The 17,575-nt window shown below is 53.5% G+C and overlaps 1 protein-coding gene across 1 annotated transcript in view; it reads right to left on the minus strand.

Annotated features, from left to right (window-relative positions):
* Positions 1 to 4,089: 4,089 nt before the first annotated feature.
* The window catches only part of TSNARE1 (t-SNARE domain containing 1), a 136,465-nt gene continuing 122,979 nt past the window's right edge, over positions 4,090 to 17,575 (minus strand). Inside the window, exon 15 of the mRNA XM_025394345.1 lies at positions 4,090 to 4,185. Coding sequence (XP_025250130.1) covers positions 4,090 to 4,185 — 96 coding nt within the window. The remainder of the gene's footprint in view (positions 4,186 to 17,575) is intronic.

A 17,575-nucleotide genomic window follows, 5' to 3' on the forward strand; every position in this document is an offset into this window, starting at 1 on the left:
TGGGTGCAGCTGGGCCACCAGGCCTCAGAGCAGTTCCACACCTCCTTGCAAGTGACTACAGGCAAACCATGTGCTGCCGGGCCCGTCTCCTCTGCAGGCTGGGACAGTGGTACCAGTGAAGCCCGCCCCACCGCCCGTGACGAGGCCAGCATAGGTAACCTTTGCAAACCACAACCTGTCACTCAGATGTGGTGGCTTCCTGCGGCTGCTGCAACCGAGTACCATACGCGGGGGGCTCTAAACAGCAGCCATGTGTTCTCTCATCGCCCAGGAGGTGAAGTCTGGGGTGGAGGAGTTGGCAGGGCCGTGCGTGCCCGGGTGGGTTCTTCCTTGCCCCGTCCAGCTTCGGGTGGTGCCAGGTGTTTCTGGGCTGGTGGCTGCGTCACCTCATCCCTGCTCCTTCTCCACGTGCCCTTCTCCTCTGGGTGTTTCTGTGTCCTCTCTTCCTCTCAGGACACCAGCTATCAGATTTAGGGCCCACCATAACCCGGTAAGACCTTATCTTAACTCATTACATCTGCAGAGAACCTGTTCCCAAATAAGGCCATGTTCACAGGTGTTGGGGTGGAGACCCTGATTTGGAGGGACTAAGTCAGCTCTGTACAGGGGTCGTCACCATCGCCACAGTAACTTACTATGGCCAGGGCTGGTTTCTGGCTGGCTTGGGGCCGCACCAGTGTGGGCGAGAGCGGAGGGGCACTGCTCGGAGTGTGGCCGGGCACACACACGGGCTTGCGCATACACGCAGCATGCATCACGGAGGCGGCACCGGCTGCAGGCAGGGGTCCTCTCTGCAGCCCGGCTCCTGCACTTGAGCTACGATTGGCGCCTCCCACCCATCTCTGAGCCCACGCTGTCCTGCTTGCGTCTGCCCCTATTGCTTGTTCTTCTGTGGATCCTCTCCCAGAGAACCTTTACTTCGAGGACTCAGAGCTGGGAAGGGGACCCTGATGGCCCCCAGAGACAGGATTCTGTCCAGACCCCACACTCAGAGCCCCCTCAGGCCACCCACTCTGCTCAGCCTCACTCCTCTGGCTAAAGAGCATGGGCTCTGGAGTCCTGGGGGGCTGAAGGAATGGGGTCACTGCCCCAAGCCCAGGACTAATAGAGGCAGAAGCCTGGGCTCCTCAAGGAGGTTCTCCCCAAGAACCTCCAGAGAGAGCCTGGCAGGACCACAGCAGTTCCTGGCATAAGGAAGCAGCAGGGGTCAAGAAGGGCTCCCCATGGCAGGGCCCTACCTAGGGCTCAAAGGCCCATTCCCTTCCTGGGGGTCCTGCAGCACCTCACTTGCTCCCTGGGCAAGCTGCTGAGCCTCATCCGGAAAACAGACACGATAACATGTCCCTCACTGCACCCACACCCCAGTGACAGTCAGGACCACCACTGCACCCATATGACAGTGATAGCCAGGCCCCCCACTGCACCCACACAGCAATGACAGCCAGAACCCCCATTGCACCCACAACCCCAGTGACAGCCAGGTCCCTCACTGCACCCACACCCCAGTGACAGCCAGGTCCCCCACTGCACCCACACAATAGTGACAGCCAGGTCCCCCACTGCACCCACACCCCAGTGACAGCCAGGTCCCCCACTGCACCCACACCCCAGTGACAGCCAGGATCCCCACTGTACCTGTACCCCAGTGACAATCGGGACCCCCCACTGTACCCACAACCCCAGTGACAGCCAAGACCCACATCCTGCCCACAATCTCAGTGACAGCAAAGAACCCCAATGCACCCACACCCCAGTGACAGCCAGGACCCCTTTCCTGCCCACAACTCCAGTGACAGCCAGGACCCCCATCTTGCCCATAGCCCCAGTGACAGCCAGGACCTCCACTGCACCCACACAACAGTGACAGCCAGGACCCACACCACACCCACAACCACAATGACAGCCAGGCCCCCATTTCTGCCCATAACCCCAGTGACAGCCAGGCCCCCCATTCTGCCCACAGCCCCAACACCAGCAGCTCTGGACACCAGGAGTTCTCTTTGCCATCCAGGATTTTAGTAGCAAAACCTCAGCTGACCCAAATGAGGCAAGGCCACTTGGGGTCTTCACGTGCCCTGCCTAATGTGAACACACAGAAGCCCTGCTGTGAGGGGATGAGCTGACTGGGGAGACCCCAGGGATGCGACACAATATCTGGAAGGTTCACAGTGTGTCTTCACACAAATCCAAGACCTACTGAGTCCATGCTTTCCTGGCCATGCTGGCCCCGATGCCTGGACTCTGCTTCCGCACTCCTCAGGAGGCTACAGGATTTAGATAATGGATGTACAACGCGTGGCCTGGCACACAGTAGACCAACCATGGGAGTCTCCAGTGCTCAGTAAGACTCGAGTAGGGCAGCCTTGAGTGAGCAGCTGAGTACTGCAGAACTGAGCAAGGGTGGCATCCACCCTGCTCCCTTGCCAGCCTTCCCGGAGTTTATGGAGAGCAACTGAGCCTCCAGCCCACCAGCAGCCAGCACCAGTGTCAACCACATGCAGATCCAGCTTTGAATGGATCCTTCAACCCCATCTGAGTCTTCAGATGAGGATGCAGCCCTGGCCAACATCTACCTGCAGCCTCACAAGAGACCTGGAGCCAGAGCCACCCAACTAAGCCACTTCCAAATCTCGACTCACAGAAACTGTGAGATAACAAACATTAATTTGGTTTCAGCCACTAAGCTTTAAGCTAATTTGGCATGCAGTATCAGTAATGGATATACATGCTTCACATACTTCAAAGGCTCCACTGACACTAAAGGCCTTCCCATGTTCTGTCCCAGCCCTGACCAGCTGCAGCCCAGGGCCCTGTGTCCTGGGGACAGCCATGCTCCAGTGCCAGCCATGTGTCTCAGTACCCACTCCTCCCTGCCTACAGGAGCTGGTGAAGCTTCCTGGTGAGCTCTCCTCACTGGTGCCTCATTCCCCTCTTCTGGGCTCTCAATGCACACTTACCACATGGTCCAGCATGCTCTGTGCACTGACTGCTAGCCCCAGAGGAATTGCCAGTCATAAACTTCTGGAGGTCAGTGCCTAGGAAAAGGGAGGCTTCAGGGTGGCCTTGCCCCAGTGGCTCTGAGTTGCAAGAACACAGGGCATCCCTCTGGCATGTGCACCACTGGGACCCTAGAGCCCAGCCCGTGCCTAACATACAGGAGGTGCTCAACAAACACATAGAGGATGATGAAGGAAGGAAGAATGAATGGATGCAAGCAAGGAAGGACAGAAAGATGGATGATGGGTGGATAGGTGATAGATGAATGGATGGTTTGAAGGATGAATGGTGGATGGGTGGATAGATGGACAAACAGATGGTGTACAAGTGGATGGGTGGATGGTAGCTGGGTGGATGGATGAACAGATGGTAGATGGGTGGATAGACGGGTGGATGTGTTGATGGATGGATGGGTGGATGAGTGGATAGATGAGTAAATGGTGGATGGATGGATGGATAAATGGATGGTGGATGGATAGATGGATGGATAGTGGGTGGGTAGATAGATGGGTGGATGGTGGGTGGATGAATGGAAGGTAGATGGATGGACAGGTGGTGGATGGGTGGATAGATGGGTGGATGAGTTGATGGATAGATGGGTGCATGAGTGGATAGATGGGTAAATGGTGGATGGATAAATGGATGGTGGATGGATAGATGGATGGATAGTGGGTGGGTGGAGAGATGGGTGGATGGTGGATGGAAAAATGGAGGGTGGATGGATGGATGGACAGATGGTGGATGGGTGGATAGAAGGATGGACAGTGGGTGGATTGATGGATGGANGGACAGATGGTGGATGGGTGGATAGAAGGATGGACAGTGGGTGGATTGATGGATGGATGGTGGATGGATGAAAGGATGGATGGTGGGTGGGTGGATGGATGGATAGGTGGCAGATGGATAGATGGATGGATGGTGGATGGGTGGATGGATGGGCAGAGGGATGGTAGATGGGTGGATAAATGGGTAGATGGATAGATGGATGGAGGTGGATGGTTAGATGGATGGTGGATAGGTGAATGAATGGATGGTGGATGTGCAGATGAATGGATGGTGTAGGTGCAGGTAGGGCACTCACCACAGGTGGCATCACTTTCGAACAGAGGTGACGATGACGATGATGATGACAAGCAGGGCAGTGACTCCAGCTGATAGGAAGTAGCACTTGATCTTGTGTCTCTGGAACTGGGAGAGAGAGAGAGGTTGTTTCCATGTCCTGGTCCTCCAACCTCCCATCCTCAGGGGGCATTTGGCTTGTGCACACTTTGGGCTGTGGCATGCAGGGGCTGAGCCCACCCTGGGGCAGGGTCCAGACAGAACCTGTGTCTTGCAAGGGGCTCTGCCCTGAGCTGGCATGCCTGTTTATTGAAGGACTGCTCTGGGCTGGCTCTGGAACCAGGTTCAAAGGGAGGGAGGCAGGAGACTCAGCTTAAGCTTAAGCTCCAGAGTCAGCCAGGCATGGGTGATTCATGCTTTGTCCATCTTGAGCTGAGGGATCTCAGCTGTTTCCCTTCTTGGTACCTTAAATTATTTTGTAAGGATAGGATGATGCCATGGACTTCATGGAGACATTTGAAAGCCTTAAAATTAAGGTGATGCCTGGAAACTACATAGCCTGGGGCCTGGCGAATGCCAGACACATAGTCCTCACCAGATAGTCTTACTTGTATATTCTTGTGACTATTACTGATTTAACAAATTCTGGACCCACCATCAAAGGTCTCATGGAGGAGAAAGACATTGATCTGTGCTAGGGGACTGATTAAAGAGGAATTGGGGGGCTTCCTGAAGAAGGATATGCTTCATTCAGGTCCTGAATGTGGGGTGGGAAACCCCTAGGCAGACCGGGGGCTGAAAGGCAAGGGATTAAGGGAGAACCCAGAGAAAACTTGGAGCTTAAATAAAATGGTAAGTACCAAGTATCCAAATCAGGGAGCAGGGGACAGGGAATGGGAAGGGAGACAGGTTGGGATGAGACAGTCCTGCAAATTGTGAAGGAGTTTAGACACCACCCCTAGATAGCAGGGAAGACAGGAATTTAGAGCAGAAGAGTGACATATTTAGCAGTGTGTTGTTGGAGAGGGCACTCAGGGAGCCAGACAAGAGGTTAGGTAGAAAAGAGATCTGAGACAAGGATGCCAGACAGGAGGAAGACTGGCGTGTCCGTGAAAGATGGGCAGGGGCCTAGAGGAGGGCAGAGAAGGGAGGGTAAGACGGAACAGAGTCAAAACCAGAAGGTGGAATCCTCATAATCTAGGGTTGACTGGATAGGCGAGAGGAGTGAAGTATAGAGGACAAGCCAAGGACTAGTATCCCCGGTTACCCCTCTGGGTCATCAGTTAAATGTTGGGATGAAAATCCATTAATGCATCTATCCACTCATCCATCCATCCATCCATCTACCCACCCATCCATCCACTCATCTACCCATCAATTCATCTATCCATCCATCCATCTACCCACCTATCCATCTACCCATCTACCCATCAATTCATCTATCCATCCATCCATCCATCCATCCATCCATCTACCCACCTCTCCATCCATCCATCCATCCAAACATACACCCATTCATCTACCCACCCATCTATCCACCCATCCTTCTATTCGGCTATCCATCAAGATGACCAGCCCCCAGCTCAGCTCTCTCAACTGCCTCAATTAAGGTGCAACTGTCATTCCACCTTAAGAGGGACCCACATACTGACCTGAAAATGAGCAATTGCTGAAACAGCACCGCTTCCCAGCCTTGGGAAACATGTTGCTACCTGTGTTCTTGGCCAGGACACTGAAGCTCAAAAAGGTAGAGACCTGCCCAGTCTTCACAGTGTGTGGCAGATCTGAGGTTCAGGTCTCTCTCCTTGTAGCTGTTGTCACAAAGTCATGCTGCTGCCTGGACATCCTAAGATGTGGGCAGGGTGATGAGGGGTGGAGGGAGTAGAAGGAAGGGGACAGGAGTCCAACAGTGAATCAGACAAACCCCTCAGCTTACCGGTGGGGGTGGGGAGGGCAGTCAACCCTCCTGGCAGGGACAGGGCTCTGCATCAGTGCACAGGACAAGGTGCTCTGAATTAAGGACAACTTCAGGACCCATGACAGTGCCCATGGCTTGGGGTACTGGGGTTTGTAGGTGGCCAGTGTCTGTAGGGTCCATGGTCCCCTCACCAGCATCATCCCAGTCAGCAATACAGCTGCCCTTTCCTGAGCATCATCCCCCACCACAGCACAGAGGTGGTCCCACCAACACCCCCGGTCTGCAGAAGAGGAGATGGCTCAGAGAGGTAATGTGGCCTGCCCAAAGCCACCAGCCTGAGATCTGCAGAGCCAGGGTTGGAGCTGGGCACCCAACAACAGAGCCTGCTGCTGACTCCACACCCTGCCCCATAAGGCCCATGCACTTGGAGCTACCTGTGCCCTGTATGGGCCATAAGAGTGCAAGCTGAATTCTCCCGTGCCAGCCCTACTCCCACAATTGGGTCACCCACGCTGAGAGGGAGCCTGACGAACCATGGTGTGGGGGTCTCCTGGGTACCCGAGGGGAGCAAAGGGCATGGAGAGGAAACAGGAGCTGAGGTCAAGCAGTTCTGCTTGCAGGCCCGTCCTCACATCACTGCCTGACCGTGGCCTTGAGCACAGTGCTGGGCCTCTCGGCAGCTGCAGTTCCCAGCCTCTGATCTGGGGTGCCAGCTGGAGGAGCTGGTGCATGGGAAGAACTTGGTAGCCTTTGCTGGAAGCACTGCCCTGGGCCTCCATCCACACACCCAGCTACAGCCCCCAGGCAGCTGACAGGCCCAGCCTAGCCTCACACTCCTCTTCAGTTGGGTGTTGTGCCCCTGTGCCCTGCCCAGACTGGGCCCTGGGCCACTTCCTATGGCCCTAAAGTTGGCCAACCGAGAGCCTCCTTACATGGTCCCAGGTCAAGCCTGTCTCCCCGTGCTACATCTCTCTGTGTCTACCCTCCATTCCCCAACATGCTGGGTTCAACAGAGTGGGGGAGGGAGGCTGCAGGGAGGCAAGGAAGCTGGAACCACAGGAACGGCCAGGCCAAAGGGGCGGACTCAGGTGTAGCAAAGGATGTGCCCCAGAGGAGCCCAAGGGAGCATCTGGGGAAGAAGGGAAGGGAAAGGACCCCCGGGGACCCTCTTCACCTCCGGTCGGCTGCTGCCAAGCCTGGCCCCTCCACAGCCTCCTCTCTACCCATCGCCAAGCCACCGCTCCATCTCTGGTCACAGAGGCAGAGTCAGGCCTTTGATGAGGGCTCTGCAGCCCCAGACTTGTCCAGCTCCCCTCCCTGACCCCAGCCTCCACGCCAGCTGCTGCAGCCCAGCAACGTCCCTGGAAGGGAGGAGCTGCCCAGTAGGAGGGACTAAGCTCCTGCTGTGGCCAACCTTGACCTGGGGCTCACTGCAGCCCCCTGGGCCCTCCTCACTCCAGCAGGCACCCAGGCAGCCGCCCTGCAAAGGAGAAGCCACCCTCCCCAAGCTGGGGGAGGGGACAGCTGGCCATGCACACAGCGCCCACTCATAGGGCTGACCTTTCTGGCCCCCTGATGAAAATGTTTTGACCACATCCATGACCTAAGTAGAGTGCAGAGGGACCTTCCTTAACCAGGCGAGATGAGTTTTCCTGTTAAGTATCACCGTGTCTGGGGGACAGGCAGGACAGGCCCATGAGGCAAGTTTTCCTGTTAAGTATCACCGTGTCTGGGGGACAGGCAGGACAGGCCCCTGAGGCAAGAAGAGCCAGCACAGCTTTCCTGGTGCAGATGGGAGGGCCTAGGACCCAAGCAGGGCTTTCTAGAAGGGTGACAGTCAAGGCTGAGGAGCCCACCAGGAGCCCCCACTCTTCATGCTGGGGAAGCCTGGCCTCATCCACATCAAGCCTGTGCTTGGGGCACAGTTCTGCCCTGCCTCATTGTCAGAGGGGAAAGGGGGCTGGGGGATGCCAGGATGCCAACCTGGGAGACCTCCCTGCATCATGGGATCACAGCTGACACCATCTCAGCAACAGGGCCAGGAAGGGCCGGTGTGCTCGTGTTTAATTAACTCATTGTGTGGGCAGGGCTGGCGATGAGGCCCAGGGACACAAGCTCGCCTCCTCAAGAGGCTGAGCCCCTCCCCTGTCTGCTGTGCCTCGTGCCTCCTGCCCCCAGCGGGAACCAGTGCCTCGGTTACAGTTTGGGAAGGCAGCTTACTCCCTGCGGGCCTAGGCAAGGGCTCCTCCCTCCACCTGCTGGCTCTTCATCACCATCGTCAGCCCCACCACCTCCAGGATGCCCTCCCAGATGCCCCAAGTCATGCTGAGTTTCTGGGGTCCAGAGCCCTATCTTCCCTCTGCACAGAACCGACTGCTGCACCCTCCCAGCTCAAGCCTCACCTCCTTCCCCACTGGAGCTGTGGGAGGCGGATAAGGTGTGGCCACCCTCGCCATCTGTATGTGGCAGGTGCTCAGTGGAAACATGATAACCAAGAAGAGAGAGGAGAAAACAAGTGACCCCAATCATGGGGTCTGGGGAAGGCTCCAAGATGACACCATGACCCCAGCCACGGGTCCAGGGAAGGCTCCAAGATGGCTCCATGACCCCAGCCACGGGTCCAGGGAAGGCTCCAGGATGGCGCCGTGACCCCAGCCACGGGTCCAGGGAAGGCTCCAGGATGGCGCCGTGACCCCAACCACGGGTCCAGGGAAGGCTCCATGAGGTCTCTGTAGATGTTGCCCAGAGGGCAGCCCAGCCCTGCTGTGTGACCAGGGCAGCCCCTCAGGCCTCTGCAGCTCCCTGTCCAGGTGAGGAAGGAGGGCTGTCAGTGAGGTGGGGCACACAGACAGGCACCCCATCCACCTGCTCCCTCATCCCATTAGCATGAGGATCCACCGTGCACCCCCAGGCACGGAACGGGGAGACCAAGCCTAGAGAGGGTTTCACATCTGGGGAGGCTTACCCTGCCTCCACCTCCTGAAGTCCCCTCATCCCCCTGCAACATCCTCACCCAAACTCCACCTCCTGAAGTCCTTTTGTCCCACACAACACATTCCCACCAGCGCATGAGTGTCCCAGTCTAAATACAAGCAGAAAACCAGCGACCCCAGATGGCTGAGGAGTGACCCCAGATGGCTGAGGAGTGACCCCAGCAAAAAGAATGGAAGCAGAACAAACAGAAAGAAATTCAAAGACACGGATCAGGAGAAAACGGCCGCCAGCACGGTCCTCAGGGAGGGCAGGCATTTGGGCACATACTTGGGGCTGTGGGGACCGAGGGGAACCTGACTGCACCCAGCGCCCTGCGTTCTGGTGCCCATGGTCCAGGGCAGCACAAGCCCCAGAGAAGGATGTGACTCACCCAGGATACCCACAGGTGGGGTCCAGCAGGTACCTGGATGCTGGACATCTAACGCAGGCCCCAGCGCCCTCCTGGGGCCGTGAGGCCTCCTCATCCCCACCTGGTTTGCTCCTCCCTCTGCCCTTCCACCCCCACCCCTACCCCCAGCCCCTTCCTCCTGACCCCCCTGCACCCTGGCCCCCCATTCCTCAGGATCCGCTTCCCATGCAAATGCATTCAAAACACATGACATTTCAGAAACATCTATTTGTATATATTTAGACTCCATTTCAAAAGAATTATTCAAAATCGGAGCCATTTGGATAGATGGGTGTGGAACGGATTGTTTCTTAAATGTTCACGTCAAAAATACCATGTTTTCTAAGTGGATTACAAATGCTGTAATTATTGAAATGGGCGCATTCTGCCGGGGAAAATTACAGAATTATGACTTGGATCTCAGGAATGCTGTGTCCTTGGGCACTCACTTGAGGCCAAGGGCGGCAGTGGGTGAGAGCACGTGGCGTTGGCTCCCACTGTCCCGAAGGGGAAGATGCCCTGAGCGCTTCCTCTGTGCCAGGGCCGGCCAGGGTCTGGCATTGGACACGGGAGTCCTGCCTCTCAGGGGGGGCTTCATGCAGGGTGGGGGACGGACAAGTCGAGGAGCACGGGGGGCAGGAGGAGGTGGGCATGCAGGAGGGGCTTTACCTGGTGAGGTGGGGGCATGGAGTGCTGCAAGACCCCCAGGGGAGACAAGCTGGTCTCTTCTGATTAGCCCCAGGCTGTGCGGGATGCTGGAGCTTCAGGGCAAGGACTCGGCAGCCAGGCTCCAGCCGCAGCCTCACTGTGTGGCCATGTGGCTCTGCCCACTCGAGGCTTCAGTTTCCCTGGTCAGTTTCCTCTGGAGGTGGAATCCTGGAATGCTTTCTTTCAGTTTGATTTTTGTTACAATGAGCTTCCCTTGTGGAGACAAAAATGCAAAGAGGGATGCCTTTTAAAGAGGCTTCTGGGCCAGGCGCGGTGGCTCAAGCCTGTAATCCCAGCACTTTGGGAGGCCGAGACGGGCGGATCACAAGGTCAGGAGATCGAGACCATCCTGGCCAACACAGTGAAACCCCGTCTCTACTAAAAAAAAAAAAAAAAAAAAAAATGCAAAAAAACTAGCCCGGCGAGGTGGCGGGCGCCTGTAGTCCCAGCTACTCGGGAGGCTGAGGCAGGAAAATGGCGTAAACCCGGGAGGCGGAGCTTGCAGTGAGCTGAGATCCGGCCACTGCACTCCAGCCTGGGCGACAGAGCGAGACTCCGTCTCAAAAAAAAAAAAAAAAAAAAGAGCTGTCTGCTCCTCGGACCCGCCCGTGAGACACAGGCCATGGGCTCAGGGCAGGGCAGGCTCAGAGAGAGGCAGAGAGAGGCAGGAGGTGGGGAGCCTGGCAGGGGCAGGTGGGGCAGGAAGAGCCTGGCCAGGGCTGAGCCCAGGGCTGGGACTCTCACCCGAGGTGATGTGACCGTCCCCACCCTTCTTTCTGCACCAAGTCTCCGCTGGGCACCTTCCCTATGCCAAGAAACCTCCCGGGCTGGTCAGGCGTGAGGAAACCCCCCAAGGTGGCCCCCTCTCCTGTTTCTGTGACTGAAGTGCCAGGCTGATCCCCAGGCCTTCTCACTCTGGAGGCTGAATGAATGAATGAATGAATGAATGAAAAAATTAAGAAATCCTCAAAGACACCAGGCTCCCCTAGACCCCGCCTCCACACAGGTGAGCTCATTCCTGTCTTCCAGACCGCCACCTCTTCCCACCCTCCCTGAGCCGAGCTGACACCCACACCTGTCTGCCCCAGTCCCTCTCCTCATGTTCCGTATCAATTAGTTAATCAGCGCATATTAATTTCCTGTGTGCAGGGGTTGTCCTAGGTGCTGGGGATGTCAGGGAAGGAAACAAAGACCCCGCCCCGGTGCAGACACAGGAAGGAGTCACAGAGGAAATGCACCCCGTGGCGGTGATGACGAGGAAAATGGGCAGGGGCTGGTCAGCAAAGGCGCCACTGCCAAGGTGGCTTCTGAGTCCAGACCTGAAGGCAGGGAGGGAAGAGCCCACGGTTATGAGGGGAAGCTTTTTAGGCAATCGAAAGCTGGGAGCCAGGGGCCTGAGGTTCCCAGAACAACGGGTGAGCGTGTAGCCTGGGCTTGCTGTTCCCTCTGCCCAGTTCTTCCCCAGAGCCCACCTCCTGCTCAGCCTCCCCTCCTGCCACCCGACTCACCTGCCGCCTGCCGGCACACGCCCGCCACCCCTCCTGCTTCTCCCTGCAAGGACCTCTCTCCCTGGAGGGGCTGAGGTTTTCTCCTCCTGCTGTTCCTTGCCTGCTCCGCCCACCAGTGGGTGGCTCCATGAAGGCAGGGGGTCTTGGTCTGCACAGGCCTGCGTCCCTAGCCCTAAGCTGGGGTCAATGACTGGCACACGGGCGGCTTGTGGTTTTGTGGACCTCCCTGCTGAATATCCCCACCAAGTGAAGCCATGGGGCCTTTCATGGCCTCTCCACCCAAAGGGCCTGGCACAAAAGGGGCCCCCGTGAGTGGACAGGCCCTGGCTGTCTCCGCTGTGTGCCAGCGGAACCACTCGGGCCCTCCCCTGAGCCTCCGTTTCCTTATCAATCAAACATTTTGACAAGCAAGTCCTCCTGAGGATGGCGGAGGTGACTGCATGTTTGGTGGCTGTCCGCATGCTGTGAGTGCACAGGCACACTCTCCTTCCTGCAGACAGCCCCCTCCCAGAGCTTGGAGGGGCCGTGCCTGGACACTGTCACTCGAAGGATGGAGTCATGCGGTCCTATCAGCAGGCCCCAGGTGGACATGGAGGGAGGGCCCGTGAGCCGGATCTCTTCTGGACCTGTCTCTCCTGAGCCATGCTTGCGGTGGCTGCTCGTGAGTCCTGTGCACCAGCCCCCAGGGCGGCTTACAGCTTTTTAATGCAACTGACTTAGAAAAGTGTTGGATTGGGGGAAGGCAAGTCTACCAGAGACAAGGATCTCCTGTGCCTCCCGTTCCCCTGCTGGCCCACGCCACCAGCCTGCCCACGCCACCCGCCCGGGTCTCCATGCATCTGACTTAGGGAGGCAGTCGCCTCCCTCACCCGACCCAGGAAGCATGTCTGCTTCACCTAATGCTGTGATTGTCAGACATCCTGGTGATTGCATTACCTGCCCTCCACCCTGCACCCCTGTCAGCCTCTTCCTGGGGAGAAGGAGTGCCATCTGTCTCCCTGAGTCCCCAGGACCCTGGCCTATGTCCCCACCCTCCCAGGCTGCTCAGAATGTGCTGGGCCTCGACTAGGCCTGGCCCCTCTGTGGGCAGCAACCCAGGGCTCCTGGCGGCTCACATCCTCCTGTCTCCTGGGCCACCACCTGTCACCTCCATACCTGACAATCCTGTTCCCCCTCCCTTCCTGCCTCCTTTCCGCTCCATTAACTGAACTGTTGCCACAAGTCAGGAGCTAGGGACACGGAAGGAAGAAAACCGTGCCGCTGAGCCCAGTCAGCAGGGAGACACATTCGACAGACAGATGCTGGGAGCCAGAGGCAAGCGCTGGAACCCGAGGAGATGGAGCCCCCACATCTGCTCCACCCCACACCGTGGTACCTCTCCTGCCACCATCTGCCAGCTGCTCCCCAGAGCCCTGTTTCTCCCTCCACACCATTCCCCAGCCAGAACCATCAAACCTGACCACAGTCCTCCCCTGCTCAAGGCTCCGAGCCAAACTCCTCCTGCCTCACCTCCCCAGCCCCTCCTCTGCACACTCCTGGTGCTCACCTCTACATGCATACCTGCCCCTATACACCCAGCCCTGTACACCCACCCCTGCACATCCGCCCCTGTACACCCACCCTTGCACACCCGCCCTTGCACACCTGCTTCCGCACACCCGCCCCACACACCCGCCCCTGCACACCCGCCCCTGCACACCCGCCCCTGCACACACCTGCCTCTGCCGAACACCTCTCTTTCCTTCCTCACCTGGCTCATGCCTACTCTGCCTCCCAAACTCAGCTCAGGTGGCATCTCCTCCAGGAAGCCCGCCAGGCTCCTGCTCACCAGCCGGGGGGGTGGTCACCAGCCAGGGGGGTAGTTGCTGGCACGGCTTCCACAGAATCCCACCGGGGCAGGGGGCATGTCTGGCTCATCCCTGGCACTGCAGACCCCAGGACACTTGGTAAGTAAATGTGCAGATGCACCAGCTGGGCCTACGGATGGGACGAGAGGCAAGGGATTAGGAAAAGGCCGCCCAGAAGAGAGGTGGGGCCAGAGGGCAGGCAGGAAAGGCCCCCAGGAAGGGGGACTGGTTTGGGTGAAGGCTTATGGGAGAGAAAGTTCTGGGGCTCAGGGAAAGCTTGGCACAGCCAGAAAACTGAACTCCAGGTCCCACTGAGCCTCCGCTGCCATCAGCAGCCAAACCTCAGCCAGGTGGGCTTCCCAGAGCCGACACACCTCCTTTCTGCAGAAGAAGGTGGCCGGGGGCAGCCACGTCCTTTCCACAGGGAGCCTTAGAGCCCCTTGGGTAAGAGCCAAGACAGGCCTGGAGAGCGTGAACTAAAAATAACGGGTAACAATAGCATGGAAGATGCAAGGGAGTAATCCGAGCTGAAGCGTTTAAAAGCCCATGCATTATTCAGGAAGGGGCTAGGATGATGTCTAACCTGAGACTTCATTTCAGTAGAATGACCTGGCAACATTTCAAGGGAAACAATTACTAGATTGAAATAAAGTGTAGAAGACGACTTTTAAAAATAGAGCAAGAAAAAAATGAACTAACTTTTAAAAACTCCATTGATTCAAGAGACATGAAAAGTAAACGCACCAGATGCAATGAATTCGATCCTGGACTTAACAGGAAGCGTTAGTGGAGTAATCAGGAAAACTCGAGTGGGGCCTGTGATTAGCGAGTCATGTTAAATACGTGGTTAGCGCCAACTCGCCACTTCTGAGGGTGTGCGGGAGAATCTCGGCTCTTCCTGATGCTACTCAAGGGCTGCAGATTGGAGCATCCTGATGAGGAAGAATTAACAATGGCGGATAGGACCCAAAGAGGCCGGGCTCGGTGTCCTATTCCTGCGACTGTTATGTACATTTGAAATATTTTCAAAGTAAAAAGTTTAAAACTCTAGCAATAAAAAATAAAGAAGCTTTCAGACATCAAGATAAATACAGATCAAAAAGTATGAAGGGAGAAACAAGTCCCAATATATCAATAATGGATTAAACTCACCAGTGAAAAGACAGGGATTGTCACATGGGATTTTTTTAAATCCGGCTATCTGCTATTTACAAGAGGCATATCAAAAGCACAGAGGCATAGAAATACCGAAAATGAAAAAGTACAGGAAACTATATCACGAAAACATTAATCAAAAGAAAGCTGGGATAGTCCTGTTAAGAGCAGACAAAATGGATTTAAGATAAAAAGCATTATGTGGAATCAGAAAGGTCACTTTATAATGCTGAAATGTTCACTTCACCAAGATGATACATTCTAAACTTGTATACAACCTTAACAAAATAGCCATGGAATACATAAAGCAAACAGTTATAGAGCTACTGGGAGAAATTTCCAAATCCACCAGTGGGGTAGGAGATGTCAACATATTCCTCTCAATTTATGATAGGTCACACAGACAAAAAGAGGTAAAAATACAGAAGATCTGAACTACAAAGTTAACAAGCTTGATTAGAGGGACACCAAGAGAACTTTCCGTGCACTAATTAAAGAATGCACATTCTTCTCAGACACACATGGAACATTTACAGAGATGGAAAGTTCTAGGCTATAAAGCAAGTCTTGGCAAATTTCAAAGAAGCAGTGTTGGACATAAAAGAAATTATCTGAGCAAAATGCAATTGTTAGAAGGTAATAAAAAAACAGTAATTAAAAATCCCCATGCATTTAGAAATTTTATAATCTCCTTAAGTAATGGTCAAAGAAAAATGATAATAGACATATACAGTTTCTAAACTGAACAATAATGGAAATATTATGTATCAAAACACAGGATGCAGTATAAGCAGACCTTTACAGGAAGATGTATAGGCTCTAGATGCTTACGTTAGAAAATAAGAAAGGCTGAAAACTCGTGGGCCAAGCATCCAACTTTAGAGGAAAGAACTTTTCTTCCAAGATCAGGAACAAGACAAGGTTGCCCGCTCTCATCACTTCTCCTCAACACAGCACTGAAAGTCCTCACCAGTGTAATTAGGCAAGACGAAGAAGTAAAAGGCATCCAAATTGGAAAGGAAGAAGTTAAATTGTCTCTCTGTTTGCAGACGACATGGTCTTACCAATAGAAAACCCTAAGGACTCTGCACAAAAATTATCAGAAGTAACAAATGAATTCAGAAAAGTTGCAGGATACAAAATCAACATACAAAAATCAGTAACATTTCTATACACTAACAATGAACTATCCACAAAAGAAGTCAAGAAAACCACCCCATTTACAATAGTATAAAAAGTTACTTAGGAATACATTTAAGGAAGGGGTGAAAGATATATACAATGAAAATTATAAAACCTTAATGAAGAAATCGAAGAAGACACAAATAAATGGAAAGATATACTGTGTTCACGGATTGGGAGAATTTATACTGTTACAATGTCTATACTATGCAAGGCAATATGCAAATCAAACATAATCCTATCAAAATTCCAACATTTTTCACAGAAATAGAAAAAAAATCTAAAATTTGTATGGAACCACAAAAGAACTCAAATAGCCAAAGCAATCCTAAACAAACAGATGAAAGCTGGAGAAGTCACATTAAATAATCTCAAAATCCACAAAGCTATGGTAACCAAAAGAGCAGTGTACTGGCACAAAAACAGACATACACACCAATGAAACAGAAGAGAAAGCCCAGAAATAAATGCATGCATTTGCGGTTAACTAATCTTTGGCAAAGTTGTCACCAATACATCACAGGGATATAACAGTCTCTGCAGTAAATGGTGCTGGGAAAACCGGGTATCTACACATAAAAGAATAAAAATGGATCTGCATCTCATGCCATATACAACAATCAACTCAAAATGGATGAAAGACTTAGATGTGAGACCTAACACTGTAGAACTACTAGAAGAAAACATAGGGAGACTTCTTCTTTTTCTTAACACTGGTCTTGGCGAACATTTGTTAGATATGACCCCAACACCATGAGCTACAAAATCAAAAATAAACAAAGGGATTGCATCAGACTAAAAAGCTTCTGTCCAGCAAGAGGAATAGTCAGCAGAGTGAAGAGACAACCTGCAGGACGGGAGGAAATATGTCCAAACCATATACCTGATAAGTGGCTAAAATTTAAAATCTATGAGGAACCCAGATAACTCAATAGCAAGAAAACAAATAACCTGATTTTTAAAGTGGGCAGAGGACCTGAATAGACATTTCTCAAAAGAGATATACAAAAAGCTAACAGGGCTGGACGCGGTGGCTCACGCCTATAATCCCAGCACTTTGGGAAACCAAGGTGGGTGGATCACCTGAGGTCAGGAGTTCGAGACCAGCCTGGCCAACATGGTGAAACCCCATCTCTACTAAAAATACTAAAATTAGCCGGGCGTGGTGGAGGGCACCTGTAATCCCAGCTACTCAGGAGGCTGAGGCAGGAGAATTGCTTGAACCTGGGAGATGGAGGATGCAGTGAACTGAAATCGTGCCACTGCACTCCAGCCTGGGCAACAAGAGTGAAACTCTATCTCAAAAAAAAAAAAAAAAAGCTAACAGATATATGACAAGGTGCTTAACAGCACTATTCATCGGGAAAGTGCAAATTAAAACCAAAATGAAGTATTGCCTCACGCCTGTTAGAATGGCTTTTCTGTACACATACACATATATGTATAAGATCAATGTCAGTGACAGCGTGGAGAAAATGGAACCCTTACGCAGTTGGTGGGAATGTAAATTAGTGCAGCCATCATGGAAAACAGTACGGAGGTTCCTCAAAATATTAAAACTAGAACTACCATATGTTCCAGCAATCCCACTACTAGGTATATATTCAAAGGAAATAAAACCAGTATGTCAAAGGGGACATTGGCACACCCATATTTATCGCCGCACTATTCACAATAGCCGGGACATGGAATCAGTCTAAGTGTCCATCCAAAGTCAGATAAAGAAAGTGTGGCACATATACACCAGGAAATACGATTCAGCTTTTTAAAGAAGGAAATCCTGTCATTTGTGACAACGTGGAGGCACCTGGAAGGCATC

The sequence above is a fragment of the Theropithecus gelada genome, chromosome 8 (genome assembly GCF_003255815.1).
Source record: "Theropithecus gelada isolate Dixy chromosome 8, Tgel_1.0, whole genome shotgun sequence".
In the NCBI taxonomy this organism is placed as follows: Eukaryota; Metazoa; Chordata; class Mammalia; order Primates; family Cercopithecidae; genus Theropithecus; species Theropithecus gelada.